The sequence below is a fragment of the Podarcis muralis genome, chromosome Z (genome assembly GCF_964188315.1).
Source record: "Podarcis muralis chromosome Z, rPodMur119.hap1.1, whole genome shotgun sequence".
In the NCBI taxonomy this organism is placed as follows: domain Eukaryota; kingdom Metazoa; phylum Chordata; class Lepidosauria; order Squamata; family Lacertidae; genus Podarcis; species Podarcis muralis.
Genome location: NC_135673.1, coordinates 15,947,495 through 15,962,839, shown reverse-complemented (window position 1 = coordinate 15,962,839; position 15,345 = coordinate 15,947,495). Strand labels below are relative to the sequence as shown.

General features: G+C 44.6%; 1 protein-coding gene across 2 annotated transcripts in view; it reads left to right on the top strand.

The window, feature by feature from the left end:
* ASS1 (argininosuccinate synthase 1) overlaps positions 1–15,345 on the top strand; it is a 76,034-nt gene that overhangs the window by 57,542 nt on the left and 3,147 nt on the right. For both annotated transcript variants that reach the window (XM_077922228.1, XM_028715365.2), the window contains one exon: positions 6,696–6,852. In XM_077922228.1, the coding sequence (XP_077778354.1) occupies positions 6,696–6,852 (157 nt within the window). The remainder of the gene's footprint in view (positions 1–6,695; positions 6,853–15,345) is intronic.

The window sequence follows — 15,345 nt, the reverse complement described above, 5'->3', positions numbered from 1 at the left end:
CCCCTCACTCCCCACGATTGAGGATCTGGTCATCTTTTGTATGAGCAAACCATGGGAAATGGCAGGTGAAATTTCTGGTTTGCAAAGGTAGCTCTGAGAAGGCTTTTTTGGGTATGTGTGAGAGAGAGTGGTAGCGGGGAGAAAAGGAGACTGTTACCTCTGACATTTCAATCAGTCCTGTGGTCAGCAGGGCCAGCTATTACAGAATTGCTGCAATTTGGAGGGTGAAAAGAAGAGGAGGGGCAGAAAGAACGGCTGTGCTGGAGGCTGTGACATTCCAGATGGGGGCTGGCATGGGAAGCCCCTCCATTATGAGAGGGTCTGGGTGGTAGAACTATGTTTATTTGCCCTTCTTCAGTCTGTTTCCCAGATTTAAATAAAAAATACACAGGAAGCTGCCTTAAACAGAGCCAGACCAGCGGTCCATCTAGCTCAATGTTGTCTGCACTGACTAGCAGAAGCTCCTCAGGGTTTAAGGCAGGAGCCTCACCCCAGTCCGGCCTGGAGATGTTAAGGAATCAGCCTGCAGCCTTCTCGCAAGTAAAGCATGCACTGTGTCATTGAGCTGTGGTCCTTCACGTAAAAAGCTTCCAGTCCTCATTGTTCTAAACAGAGGGCTGAATTAAATAGGAACATAGAGAACTGTCTTACTCGGGGCTGTGCTTTCTAGGCACAGGTCTGAGATCACTAGGTCTGTGTTCAAGCAGTTTTTTGTGGGTTGTTGTTGTTTTGTCCCATAACATTCTACTGCCATGGTCAGAGGCAGTAATGGTTCTGAATGCCAGTTGCTGGAAACCACAGGAGGGGAGAAGGCTGTTGTGCTTGAGTCCTGCTTGTGGTTCCCCACAAACATCTGAGTAGCCAGTGTGAGAACAGAACACTGTGCTAGATGGGTTGTTGGCTTGATCCAGCAGGCTCTTTATTTTCTTAAGAAGTCTCTTGGAGAACATTTGACACAGAACAGGTCCTATCGTTTGCAGCTTGCCCTGAGCTTTTGCAACTGGGTGGGAACATACCTCCGGAGAATCAAAGTTGAGTGCCAGCATGCAACACCTCTTCTTTTAAATAAAAAAAAGCCATTTAAGTTTTTATTTTTAATTTTAAAAAACCCAACCCTCACAGCCGTGCCCACTCCGGGCTTATGATGTTTTCCATTCTAAGAACAGAAACCATTTGCAAGATGATAAATAAACCATTTAGGCAAAGAGAAGAATATTTTTTTTTTTAAAAAAGCATTTTCTTTCCTAAAAAAAATTAAAATAAACACAGGCCAAATAACAATATTGCAGATCACAGAGGACTCCACTCAGCAGAGGGAACCTGCTGGAGGCCAGGCTTTCATGCCCCTGTCTTCCTTAAACACCTAATTATTGTAACTAGTCTCTCTGAATTTAAGGCAATTAGCGGTTGTCATTTCCCTCCCCCTCCCGCAAAATCCCCCTTCCCTGCTCCCCATCGTGCTGTGGGAAAGGTGGCACGGCAAATGCGAGAGACTTCCCCGTTTTGTTCTCTCTCGCTGCCAGGTAGAAGCCAGGTGTTGGAAATCTTGCCATCTCTCCCACGGTCCCTCCACTGCGAGGATTAGGAGTGGAATTACTCTTACAAAGTGAGAAGGTGACTAAGAAAGGGGGCAGTGTCCCATTGAATAGGAAATTTGCTTTGAAGGGGCAGATGGGGGGAGGAATAGTGGATGGAGAAAAAGGGAGAAGTGTGTTTTAAGGAAGTGATTATGTTAAACTGGGGGTGGGGTAGAAGATTTTAGGCCCAATGGCCTCTTTGACTTCCAGAGAGCTTTCCACGGGCCATGTGCTGATGGTGGGCAGGGCCAGAGGCAAAAACAAGTGAAACAATTTTGATTTCATATATAACAACAAAATAATAGTGTGGCAGCACCTACAAAAGGCAGGATATTAATACATTTAATAGTAATCATAATGATTAATTTACCTGCAAGGTCACCTTAGCTCACCTCTACCCAATCAGCTACTTCAATCAGTGGAACTGGAACTTTTCCAGGTACCTCATAATGCCCATTCTGCATCTGTAAGAGATCAATCTTTTAGCCTGATGGCATCTGCCCTTTGGAACTCTCTGCCTTTTGACATCAGGCAGCATACCCTCAAACATTTCCCCGAATGCATAGTATTCTATGCTTATCTATCTGGATAATAAAATAATCCTGTGTCTGAGGTTTGCATTTCAGTGAGTAGGTGTGGGCTTGCATAATGAACTTTTGTGCTCTTAGAAAGGAAGCCTAGTCTTCCTGCCCACATGCTAGATTTCTAGGGGCAGGGATTTATTTAAATGACTTACACCAGAGTATTCCATGATGCAAATCCCTTCTTGCAGTTGCAGTTCTGTGTTAACCCAGGCACAGGTTGACCACCTTTGATTCAATGCAATTATAAAAGCAATTACAGTGTGACCTAGGCAAACATGTTTTGCTCACTGCATCAGCACTTGTGGCCAGCTGCGAATGAAAAGCAGAGGGCGGCGGTGGCGGTGAGGGAGCCACCTGTGTGTAAGTGAGAGTGCAAAGGGATTAAAGGGATAAACTGTTCTGATCACCAAAAACAGTGAAATAGGATAGTTCTTTCATCCTCTGTCTGTTCCCCTGGCCGTGTTATGGACTAATTGGCAGCAGGAGTAGCAACTAATCCAGGGCAGTGTCCAGGAAGAGGACAGTCTTTACCATTAAGAAAATGGGCTGGTCCTACCGTTGATGAGAGAGAAATTCCTGCAAGAAAGCTTGGAGAGTTTTGTGCAGTCAGTGCAGACAATTATGAGCTAGCTAGATAGACCAGTGGCCTGAATCAGGATAAGGTACCTTCTTGTGTCCTGTGTTTCCCAGAGTCTGAACTCCCTCCCACCAGAGGGCTGGTGACAATGGCAAGGAGGCAGCTCAGGGTAGACAGATGCCCCCTCAGCCATGATCTGTAGGGAAAGGTGAGACTGTCCCCCCCTTGCTTGAGTGACGGCATGAGGTTACTTGATATATGAAAGAGATGGGGAAGGGAGTCCACCTGGGACAGATGGGTCCTGATCTCCAACCCGATAAAGACCCCTGAGCTCTGAAGAGAACCCTCTGTGAAAAGTTCACTTGCTCCAAAAGGCCTTATCTCTTCAGAGTCAGGAAGCCCAATTATCATGTTCAGTTTTGCCTCCAAGACAGCAGAAGCACGACAGATTGGAAGAGGGGGGGCGGGGATAGCACCACCAAGGGATTCTGTTTCAAAGGTAACTTCTTGATGGCGGAGGAAGAGTCTGTGTCTGTGGTTGAGACTGAGGAACAAATATTTGGTGCAACTGCATTTGGGAAACTGTGTACAGTTCTGGTCACCTCACCTCTGGAAGGATATTGTAGAATATGGAAATGTTCAGAAAAGAGCAACCAACATGATCAAGGCGGGATGGAGTGACTCCCCTTATGAAGAATGGTTGCAGCATTTGAGATTCTTTTTACTTTAGGCAAAAGTGGCTTAACAGTCAATCTCTCTTCCCAAGGAATTCTGGGAATTGGAGCTCTGTGAGAAGAATGTGAGGGCCTCCTAACACCTCTCAGCATCCTTAACAAACTACATTTCCCAGGATTCCTTGGGGGGAGCCATGACTCTTTACATTTTAAGCATTTTCATTCCGCTCTGAACAGGCATGGCTTTCCCACAAAGAATTGTGGGGTCTGGAGTATTTTTTATTAGTTTGTATATATTAGTATTGTTAATTGTTTAAATTATTTTTATTATGTATTTTATGCTTTTATATTGTAACTTTGTGTTTGTGAACTGCCCTGAGACCTACTGGTATAGGGTGGTATACAAATTTTAATAATAATTAATAATAATAATAATGCTGAGCGTTGTTAGGAGATCCCTCTTCCCCGCACATTTCCCAGAGTTTCTTGTGAAGAAGGAGTGATTGCTAAATCACTCTGGGAAGGGAATAGGGGTCTCCCAGCAATGCCCAGCACCCAGGATTCTTTGGGGAAATTCATGCCTGTTCAAAGTCCTGTGGCTAGAAAGCACAGGTCCGAGTGGTTTTCTACTTGACCCATGCTTTCTAGGCATGGGTCTGAGTGGTTTTCCCCTTGCCCTGCTCCTTTCCCATGGAAAACTTGCTCTTTTAGTGCTAAATCAGAGCAAACATCCATCCAGAGAAAACCCGAATTGCCATTTGCTCTGATTGAGTGCTAAAGAGTGGTTTCCACAGGGAAATATGGTTTCCACAGGGAAATATAGCTTGAGAAGGCTTTGTTTCCTGTCTTCCTATTCAAATCCTTGATTGTCTCCAGCTCTTGGTCCAAATTCTGTCCAAGCTGCTCCTGTTCCTCTTGTGAGATTGAATTTGTTGCTGGTGCTCCTGTTCCCCTGTGTAGGCAGGAAGCCTTGCCCGTGGAAATGCATACCCACCTGAATGCTTTCTGCCATCTGTTCCAGGCACTGCAGCTGCCTGGTTTCAGGTGATTCCCCCCAGATGGTCTTTGGTAATGTTACATGTATATTATTGCCGATTACCAAGATTCTGCCTCTTTGTCATGTTCCAACAGTGACCTGCAAGGGTTTTGGAAATGTTGGGAGAGACAGAAGGTGTCTCCATTACTTTGGCATTCCTCATTTCTTTCCTGAATGCGATTTGTGGAGTTGGGAGCAACTCAATGCTCCCAATTTCAGAAGCTGAGGCAAAGGTTTTGGAGGTTGGTGAAGAAAGATGGATGGGGGTGGGGTGAAGAGTGGAAAAGATGGGGGCAACAGAAACTGCTGACCACTGCCCTATGTGGCAAGTTGCATCACTGCAGCTTGTCACGTGAAGAGCTGGGAACGGCTGGCTCCCTTCTGGCAAGCCTTATCACTGCAGTTTCTCAGCAAAGAACGTTACTGGCTGACTTCACTGAGGTTGGCTATTGACTCCTCCTAGGCAGGGAGAATTAACAGGGTTTCTTGCCTCAGTGGCAATTCCTGACAAGCTTTATTTGACTTCAAGCATGTGTGTTGTTATGCATTCAGTGGTCTGTGTTTGCCTGAGCTTGACTCAGGACTAAGGATTCTGAGCTCCTGTGTTCTGATTCAATACATGTTGTCCAATCACAGAACGTTTCAGGATTTTGGCCTCTGCCATTGGCCCTTGAACTCTTGAGTCATGATTCGCAGTATGGAAGTGTAGACAGCCAATCTCATTGGGAGTGGCCCAGGCTTTCAGAAATGTATATAAGTAGTTGCTTTGCCTCTGTTTCCCAGTTATGTAGTTCAGTAAAGGTTCTTGATGCTATCTCTGTGTCTTGCCTCATGGGAACCCACCTACACTTCATGTGTCTAACATTGCTCTTCAGATCCTTCAGTTGTGGTTGCTTTTCAGTCCTGACCTCTGGTTCTCAGCTCTTGACTTCTTCCCACCACCCAGCACTGGCAGGATGTCTAGACCCTCCCTATGTTCCCTAAATCCATGCCTAGCTTCCCTGCATTATGAGTAGTTACCACTGGTGGACATAGATTCTTGCATTGCAGGGGGTTCTATGATCTAAAGTTCTGTGGGTCTAATTGTTTTTACTCAAGGAGTGAGAGCAGAGGTAGAATACCTCTGTCCTGCCTAGGGGCCAAATGTGGTTCTTCATATCTCTTTATCTGGCCCTCATGACTCTCCCCAGCCCACACTTTTTCAGGCCACATCCTTCACTGGCTCTGGTCTACAACCTTCTGGTGTTTCACTAGGGAAGCTGCAGCAATGCAGCACACCACACGTGGCAGTGGTCAGCAGTTTCTTGCTGGAATGTGTCCTTGAACTGTGATAATGCCTCTTGCTCTTTTTGGATGGAGAGGGTGTGTTTTGAGATATAGAAATTATAAACTTTTGTATGGCTGGAATACCACCCATTGTAAAGAAGTGTCATATGTGTTCCTCTGTCTCCAGGGCTGTCAGAAACCCTGGAAAGCAACTGCCAGTCCATGTAGATAATACTGTGCTTGATGGACCGGTGGTCTGACTCAGAAAAAGACAGTTTGCTATGTGATCAACAAGGGTGAAGTCCTATGTTATCTGTGTAGCTCAGCAACCTATGCAGGGCCAGAGCTTGAAGTTGGGCCACCTTATTTAAGGTAGTAAAGGAAGCCAAGCCCTCCACACACAACCTGAAGTGTTCGCTTCCATGGGGACATGAGGCTAGCATAGGATGCAGACAGTATCCAACGCAAGCAGAGGGCAGGTGACACTAGAACCTTGGACAGCTCCATTGGTGCTGAAGATGTTTCTCTGCTGGGAGCTAATATCAACTGAAACTTTATGTGGATTGATCAGATCTTGAGTGTGATAAGCTGCCTTGTGCAGGAGGAGGTGACTAGGTCATAAAAGCCAATGAAGCTGAGTATCGGAAGACCCGGGACAGATAGAAGGAAGGACTTCTTCACACAGCACATGGTTAAGCTGTGGAACTCACTCCAACAGGAGGCAGTGGTGGCCACCAACCTGGATGGCTTTAAAAGAGGATTAGACAAATTCATGGAGGGTGCAATTGGTATCTAAAAGCCACCATGGCCATGCTCTGCTTCCACAGCTGAAGGCAGCAATGCTAGTTGGCCACTGTGAGAGCAGGACGCTGAACTAGATGGGCCACTGGACTGATCCAGCAGACTCTTCTTACATTCTTATGTTCTTATGAAGGTGCCACTGATGACTCTCAGCCTGTCTGTTCTCCTTTTCTGCCGCAGGTTTCTGGTACAGCCCAGAGTGTGACTACATCCGCCACTGCATTGTCCAGTCCCAAGAACTTGTGGAAGGGACGGTACAGGTCTCTGTCCTGAAAGGCAAGGTCTACATTTTGGGAAGGGAGTCCACACAGTCCTTGTACAATGAGGAGCTAGTGAGGTAAGCATGGTGAGGGTGGCCAGTGTGTCTCAAATCCTCAGTGAATTAGGGACTTTGCTTGCACGTGAACAAGGCCAGTAGTGGGTCCAACGATTTCTGCATTTGGGCATGTTAAAGATTGTTTGATTTCATTCAAAATGTTATTTTCTCCACTAAATCCAGAGAAAAGGAAACTTACTTAATTACATAAACAAAAAACAAACAAAACAAAAACAGAAAAACATAAAGTATGGTAAAACATTTAAGAATGAATTCAAAGCATTGTAAATCCACAATATGTTACTCATATGGTATTTAAAACCATTTTTACAGTTGCAAAACAAAAGAAATGTCACCTGAAATTGAAAAAAAATGATAAAGCATAGCCCCGGAACCTAGATTCTAATGAGAGGGGTGGGACTGTTTTGATTCACACAATGTGGCTGTATCTGGTTGAATCTGAGACATCTGCAACCGAACACCAGGCTCTGCATTAAGATGAGAGTTGCATTTTGTTTTAGTAGCCACATAGGTAGAGAACCCTGAGTCACATAACTAAATTGTTGCAAAGGGCAGGATTATTTTTGCTTTATCTGATGAAACTTTAAATTCGTCTTTTAGCTGACCCCAAAATTCTGATAGTGACTTCTTAGTTTCAAAATTATCTTTTATCACAGAACCTGATGTCAAATTGATCAAGCACTCCTACTGTTGCAGTGACAGACATACTGGCTTTTCTGACACAGCAGAGTATGTGTTTACAACCCAAAAGTTTTCTTTAATTTTTTCATGGAGTACTTCCAGAAAATAACAGTTGAAACTATTGAGCAAACTTAGCAGGTGAATGTGAAACTCATTTAAGATTCCTCCAGGCATGTCAGAATCTAGTTCTTCTCTAAATTCTTTTACCATTTGGAAGCTGTCTAGATTTCAAATTTTCATTGATTCTGCCCAAACTTGATTTTCTTTTAAAGGCTTGTACAGTGGTACCTCCAGTTGTGGATGAGATTCGTTCTGGAGCTCCAGTCAGATCCCAAGGTTTCTGCAACCGGAGGTGCCTGTTCTGAGCATGTGTGCAGCACAATAGAGTGCTTCTGAGCATGTGCACAGCACGGTAGAGTGCTACTGTGCACGTGTGTGCAGCGAAACCCAGAAATATATTTCTGGGTTTCTCATGTGCATATCTCAAAGGATATGTAACAAGACATAAGTAGCATTAAAAAAAAAAGGTACTGCTTTTCCTTGAAGTGAGAGACTTAAGTCATTAACTTTTTTATTAAAAAAATCTGTTAAATATGCCAATTTTATGAGCCAATGCTCCTCACACAACCTGTCTGCCAAAGCAAAGTTTCTGACTTCAGCCCTCATTTCAAAGAGTTGAGTCAAAGTTTTGCCATGAGAATGCTACCTTACTTCTGTGTGAAGAAGTAAAGATGTGTGCAGACTCCCCATGTCACCACACAACATTTTGAATAGCCTTGTATTCTTAGGTCATGGTTTGATAAAATTAAGTACTTTCATGTTCATTTCCCCATGGGATGCCCCTCAATGTGAAAAATTCATCTATTAAGTTAAAAATTTCAACTTAGTAACGGCTTGCAGAGAAGCCTTTTCGTTAACTGTTTTAGAGTGGTAGGATATGATTTTCTGGGCTCGTGTAAGTTCACCATCCTTCCTTCTGAAGAAATCGGCCTCTTTGGTCTTGCATTCTGGACAGACCACACCCCCCCTCAAAATGACAACACATTTTTTCTGGCAACATGGCACTGCATGGAGACACTTCACCGCAAATTCTGTGCTCTGGTTTGTTGCCACTGGTCTCCACAGACCCAATACCCAAGTAAGAATTGTGGTTCTTCCTTTTCCCTGTGGCACCGGTCTCTGAAGTACTAGGGCTAGGCAGCTGGTTCAACATTTCAGAAGGTTGTAGATTTGACTTTTAAACAAGACCTGCATTTCAGATGGGAGTCTTTTGCGGCCCTACCAGGAGGTGCCACTGGGGATTGAACTTGGGACCTTCTGCATGCAAAGCAGCTGCTCAACCCCTGAGCTACAGCTCAGCTCCCTGACTCAAGGAATCAACACCCCTTACACCCCCTGTGCTAAAAGTGGAGACAGAGAAAGTTTCCCCACAGACATAACCCATGAATAACTTAGGAGCAAGTACTCCTAACCTGTTTTTTTTAAAATAATAATAATAATAAATAAATAAATAAATTAAGCAAAGGTCTTGTTTAAAAGTCAAATCTATTTTTTCTTCCCCACATTGCACTTTCCCCCTCTTTTATTCTGCTGTCTGCCTCTCTCTCACGACTTCCCCCACCCCTCCTCTCAGCCGCTTTCAATCCTTCTAAACACTTTATAAGCCATAAATATACCCAAATCAGTTTAGATCAGTCAGAGTAAATGTCAAATTATCCTCTTCCCCCCATATCTCGGCTTCTTTCCCTCCCTCCCTCTTGAAATCAACAGCTCCTAATAATCCGTCCCCCAACCTTTCATTATCGTTTGCATTCTCATGCGGTGGAGATTAAATGAATAACGTTTTTTAAAAAGAAAGAGGGGTTTTTTATATGGGGGAGCCAGAGATGGGAGGTAAAAAAAGAGAGAGAAAGTGAAAGAGAGGGGGGTTTGAAACAGGAGCACTTACTCCCAGTGTGTCTTTAGCCCATTACCCCCCTCCCCCTGTTCCTTTTTTTGATTTCTACATCACTGGTTTGAAAAGCGTTTGAGTGACGGCATGGCGGGGACCCGCGAGGGAGCCGAACGAGGTGCATCGCAGCAAAAATGCCTCCGCGCAGTAGGTAGAAAGTAACGTAATTATAGAGCAGGTCAGAACCACTCGGCTGAGCAAAAATAAAAGCGCAGAGGTTTTTCTGCAGCCCGTCAGGGGAGGTAACATCATTGTAAACTCTCTCTCTCTCTCCTCCCCCCCCCCAAATAATAAAAAGGGTTGTTTTTTCTTTGCAATTTTTAGAAAATGAACAGAGTTATACGTGTGGGGTGTCTCTCCCCACCCCCTTTGCAGAGGCAAGAAACTAGCTCATTTGGGGTTTTCGTACAGAGGCATACACTCCATATGTTAAACGCACATTTAAAGTGCATTTCTCACCCACTCTGATGAATCCTGGGAACTATGGTTTGTTGTGGGTGCCTGGAAAGGGAGCTCCATGTAGGATAATCAACAGTTCCCATGATTCTTTCGGATGTTTGTTTTAAATGTTTGATGTATACGCAAACATTTAAAGGATATTTAAAGTGCACTTCCTTCTCACCCTGAAGAATAATGAGAACTGTGGTTTGTTATGTGTGCTGGGAATGAAAGTTTTGTGTGGGATAAACTATAGTTCCCAGGATTTTCATGGGGAAGATTATTTGTATGGTGTGTACAGGGACATTCAAAGCACATTTACCTATCCATCCTGAATAATCCTGGGAACTGTTGTTAATTATGGGTGCTGGGAACTGGAGCTCTGGGGCAAACTACAGTTCCCAGGATTCATAGGGATTATTGTTTTGAATGTATGGTGTGGACATGGACATTTAAACCATGTTTACCACCCTCCCCAAAGAATCTTGGAAACTGTGGTTCATTACGGATGCTAGGAATGGAAGTTCTCTGTGGAGTAAACTACAGTTCTCGGATTCTTTGGGTGGGGTGCATTAAATGTTTGTTGCATACACAGACATTTAAAGGATATTTAAAGCAGATTTCTCACCCACCTTGAAGAATCCTGGTAACTAGTTTGTTGCAGGTGCTGGGAACTCGGTAAACCCCAGTTCCCAAAGTTCTTGGGGTTCTTTAACATTATTTATTTAATATATGTATAATCCCTCTTTCTCCCAGCTTGTGATTCAATGTGGATTAATGTGTGGTGTATACACAGTCTTATTCTCACAGTTATTAAAGCCAAGTGTGTTTTCTTTTAAAATACAGTGGTACCTCGGGTTAAGAGTTCAATTCGTTCTGGAGGTCCGTTCTTAACCTGAAACTGTTCTTAACCTGAGGTACCACTTTAGCTAATTGGGCCTCCCGCTGCCGCCGCACCGCCGGAGCATGATTTCTGTTTTCATCCTGAAGCAAAGTTCTTAACCCGAGGTACTATTTCTGGGTTAGCGGAGTCTCTAACCTGAAGTGTCTGTAACTTGAAGCATCTGTAACCTGAGGTACCACTGTAATTATGTTGGCCTGTTAGGAACTCATCCAGAAAGCAATGCCTCTTGATAGATCAGGGACTGTGTGACCCTCCCTGTATTGAGGGACTCCAACTCCCATAATCCATAGCCAGCTCAGCCAGGGGTCAGGAGTTGTAGTCCAGCTACATCTGGGGCCCCAAGCAAATCCAGTGAGGCTGGAGGCCAGGACCTTGGACAGAGCACAGAGCACAGCTCAAATGTTGCTTCAGCAACAGGCAGCCTCAGACAGAGCCTTATATGGAGCTTGTCCTGTCTCCACTGAGAGATGTATCTTCTGTTAAAGAGGACTAGCCTGCTTCAACTGCCAATTACTTCAGGGGTGCGGGGAGACTGTGGTTCTGCTGGGGCTTTGGGGGTGAGGTTTTTGGAGTCAGAGGAGGACAATGTGACCTCCTCAGGCTGGAAACATGCTGTCAAGATGGACTTATCTGGAGCTATCCAGGGCTGGCTCTGAGAACCATACCTTCTCCAACCACCATACCTTGTCTGAATCCATGACCTCATCCCCTGAAAATGTGAAGGACCACCAACATTCAGCTTCATCGGGTGTTCCTGAGTTCTTTTGCTAGGAGAGGGAAAAAATGCAACCTTTCCTTATCTGCTTTAGCCACACCGTGTATGATCTTATGCGCCTCAGTCTTGTGGGTGTATGAATGTGCATGCAAGGACTGAACCCTCAAATCAGCTTTTGGAATATATGTTAAAGCAATAAAATCTCACGGTGGCAGCAGCAAGCAACAGCATGTAGCACTTTCAATTAAAAGCAAATGCCTTACTCAGGTGATTGCTTTGTCAAAATCACGATCCCTGCCAGTGTTTCCATTTTTGTCCTGCCCCTTCTGGAAACTGAAACTGCTGTGTCGGATAATGAAGAGCTATAATGGCCATTAATCCCCAATCCTTGTTTTCCAGTTCCATATTTAACAATTAAAATAATTAACAGGGTGTGATTAGAGCCCCCTGATTATGCCATGGTTGCAATGAGCCCCTTGACGTCCTTTGCCCGGCTCTTAGTGCTGAGACAATCTGCGGATTAGGCAAAATGAGCTGATAAGATTCAAGGCCATTCCTCAGCAGGGAAAAAAAAGATCCCATGCATGCTGTAAACTAGCAGATCAGGCCCAGAGAGCTATGGCAACGCTTCATGCTCTGCTACTGTACTAATTAAAGGGTTTGTGTTTCATTTTCTTTCTTTCTTTTAACATCAGGAAGCATTATGTATTTTTTTTTAAAAAAATGATTTAACACTTAGGAAGTGCTTGCAATTTGCTAAGTGCCATGCAGGTATTAAAAGATGAAGGCGTCTCTGATCGCAGTCTTACTACTGTCTAGTAGACAAGTGGGATGAAGAAATCAAGAGTTGGAGCAGCTCCACCATTATAAGCGGTATTGCCTCTGGATACCAGCTGCTGGGAGTTGCTTGAAGGAAGAATATTGCTGTTTTGCTCAGGCCCTACTTCCTGGCTTCCCATCATGGGCATTGGATTGGTCACTGAATCCAGTTAACAATGCTGGAAGAGATGAGCCTGCAAGTTTCTTACATTTAGCTGGTCCTTCATTGACTGGTAGATGGGGGCCAAGTGGCTATCCCCTTACCATGATGTTTTCCCTGGAGGTGCTAACTTCCAGTGTGGCCCTTGAACCCCTGGCTAGCAGCAGAGGCCAAAATGTGCCTCCCTTCAGACTTAAAATATGATGTTATTATTATTATTTTTAAAATGCAGCAGAGTATTGAAAACTACATTTAAAGGCAAGCTTTTGTTTTTTCACACGTGGGAGCACTCAAAACACAACTCTCTTAATTGCAGATTTTGCTCCTTTTTTACATGACAAAGTATTCAGTATCCTGAATTATTTGTGTTTATTTATTTTACAAAGGAGAGTATTTAAAATTCATGTTTCTAATTACAGGTTTGTTTTATGTAAGGGAACATTAAAAAAAATTAAAGAAGTGTAACCAATTGGATTCTGCTCAGAGTAGATCCAATGAAATTAATGGACCTAAATTAGTTATGGTCAATAATTTCAGTTGGTCTACTCTGAGTAAGACTATTTTGAATACAACCCAGTATTTTAAATCCTGCTCTTTGGCCAAAAAAGGCTGTCGGAGAAGGTCACTAAAAATAGACAGTCCCTGTCCGCAGGCTTATGCTCTTAAACAAAGAAAAGACACGGTACCAAAGAAAAAAATGAATTGGCCGGAGGAGGAAATGAGCAAAGTTTTGTACCAGTTCTCAGTTACAAGTTCCTTTAATGACCAGCTGCTGTGGCAAAGTCCGAGAGGAGAGGCCAAAAGCTGCTAATTTCTCAGCTGTGCCAATGGAATGGTTCTGCTTCTCTTCCCTTATCTGTTGCAGTCTGAAGGAATAGCTGCTGCTATTAAACCTAGGGTTTTAATAGGTCATAAGATTTTATGGTAACTATATCTGTAATGTGGGACGCGGGTGGTGCTGTGGGTAAAACCTCAGCGCCTAGGACTTGCCAATCGTCAGGTCAGCAGTTCGAATCCCCGCCGCAGGGTGTGCTCCCGTCGTTCGGTCCCAGCGCCTGCCAACCTAGCAGTTCGAAAGCACCCCCGGGTGCAAGTAGATAAATAGGGACCGCTTACTAGCGGGAAGGTAAACGGCATTTCCGTGTGCTGCGCTGGCTCGCCAGATGCAGCTTGTCACGCTGGCCACGTGACCCGGAAGTGTCCTCGGACAGCGCTGGCCCCCGGCCTCTTAAGTGAGATGGGCGCACAACCCCAGAGTCGGACATGACTGGCCCGTACGGGCAGGGGTACCTTTACCTTTACCTTTAATCTGTAATGTATTTTTGTCTGTGTTCGTCCTTTGATGCTATGGCCTGTCGGCTACGCAAATAAAGTCTATTGAATAACTGCTGCTATTAATGGATCTGATGGAGGCTTCTCAGCAGAAAATATGCTGTCTTTTTGTTGTTGGTGCATGGAAGAGGATTTGAAATGATGATGTAAGAGCATAAGAAGAGCCTGCTGGATCATGCCAGTGACCAGTCTAGTCCAGCCTCCTGCTCTCACAGTAGCCAACCAGGTACCTGTGGGAAGCTTAAAAACAGGGCCTGAACAAGTTGAGCTGGACTCCAACTCCCATCAGCCTCTGCAGCCACCATGGCCAATGGTCAGGCACATCCAGAGTTGCAGAACAGCAACGAAGTGGTTTAACAACCAGTTCCTCTCCACGTAGAACTTTTGGAATTGTAGCTCTGTTGGGGGGGGGGCGTTCCTAACAACTCCCAGCACCCATAGCAAACTACAGCTTCCAGAATCCTTTAGGGGAAGCCGTGACTGCTTAAAGTGGTATTATAGTGCTTTGAATATATGGCGCGAATGTGACCTTCATCATAGCCATTAACTTCATTGGGTCTACTCTGAGTAGGACTAGGGTTGGTGCCAACCCTTAGCCTTCAGCCTTACCATACACACATAATATCATTTTCTTAGGGCTGCCATACGTCCGTAATTTCCCAGACATAGCCAGGATTTGGCCACTGGAAACAGTTCCCCAGGAGGAAAACTCTTAGATGTCCAAGAAAATTCAGGCATATGGCAACCCATGTCAGAAGTGTAGATTTAAAAAATTTTTTTTAAAAGAGATTTAGAAACATTGGGCAAAAATAAAAAATAAAAAGCTCCACAACTTTGCCCCAAAACTCAACAACTTTTGTGTTGAGATTTTGACTTTTTGAAATGTAGCTTTAAGAGGGAGCAGCATTCCTAGCTCTGCCCCGGACCTCAAACATCTGCTATGGGGTCAAACTAAGAGGCTGGTGCCAAGGTGAAACACCCACACTGACACCCCCCCCCCACACTTAGCAAAGTAAATCATCCTCTTGCAGTTGAAGTGATGCGGGGAGGTGGGTGGGAGGAAAAATGGGTTGCTTTGGAGACTTTGGGGGCGCCAAGCCATTGTAGGGTATCTTTTATTGCTTTCTAATTAATGGGACTGTGCTTGGTTTAACAAAGGGGTATTTCTGAGCATCTTTAATGGGGCTCCTGGTTTTTGAGATAGAAGTTGCAGGGAAACAGATCACTGGTAAGGTAGGGGACTTAAGCCCATGGAGGGGGCTCCCCTCTCTGCAGAAGCTCAGAGCCTTTGATTCTGCAGTTGACGTAGGAAACAGAGAGGGCTTTGTCACCCAGCTTGGACTCCAGGACAACCACATTCTGCCTCCCACAGAGCACTGCAGCACCTAGGGGTCATTTTGGGAATGTGTGTCTGAGTGTGTGTGTGTGTGTGTGTGTGTGTGTGTGTTAAATATGTTATTTTGAGTTGTCAGGGTTGCGTTCTTCAACTGATG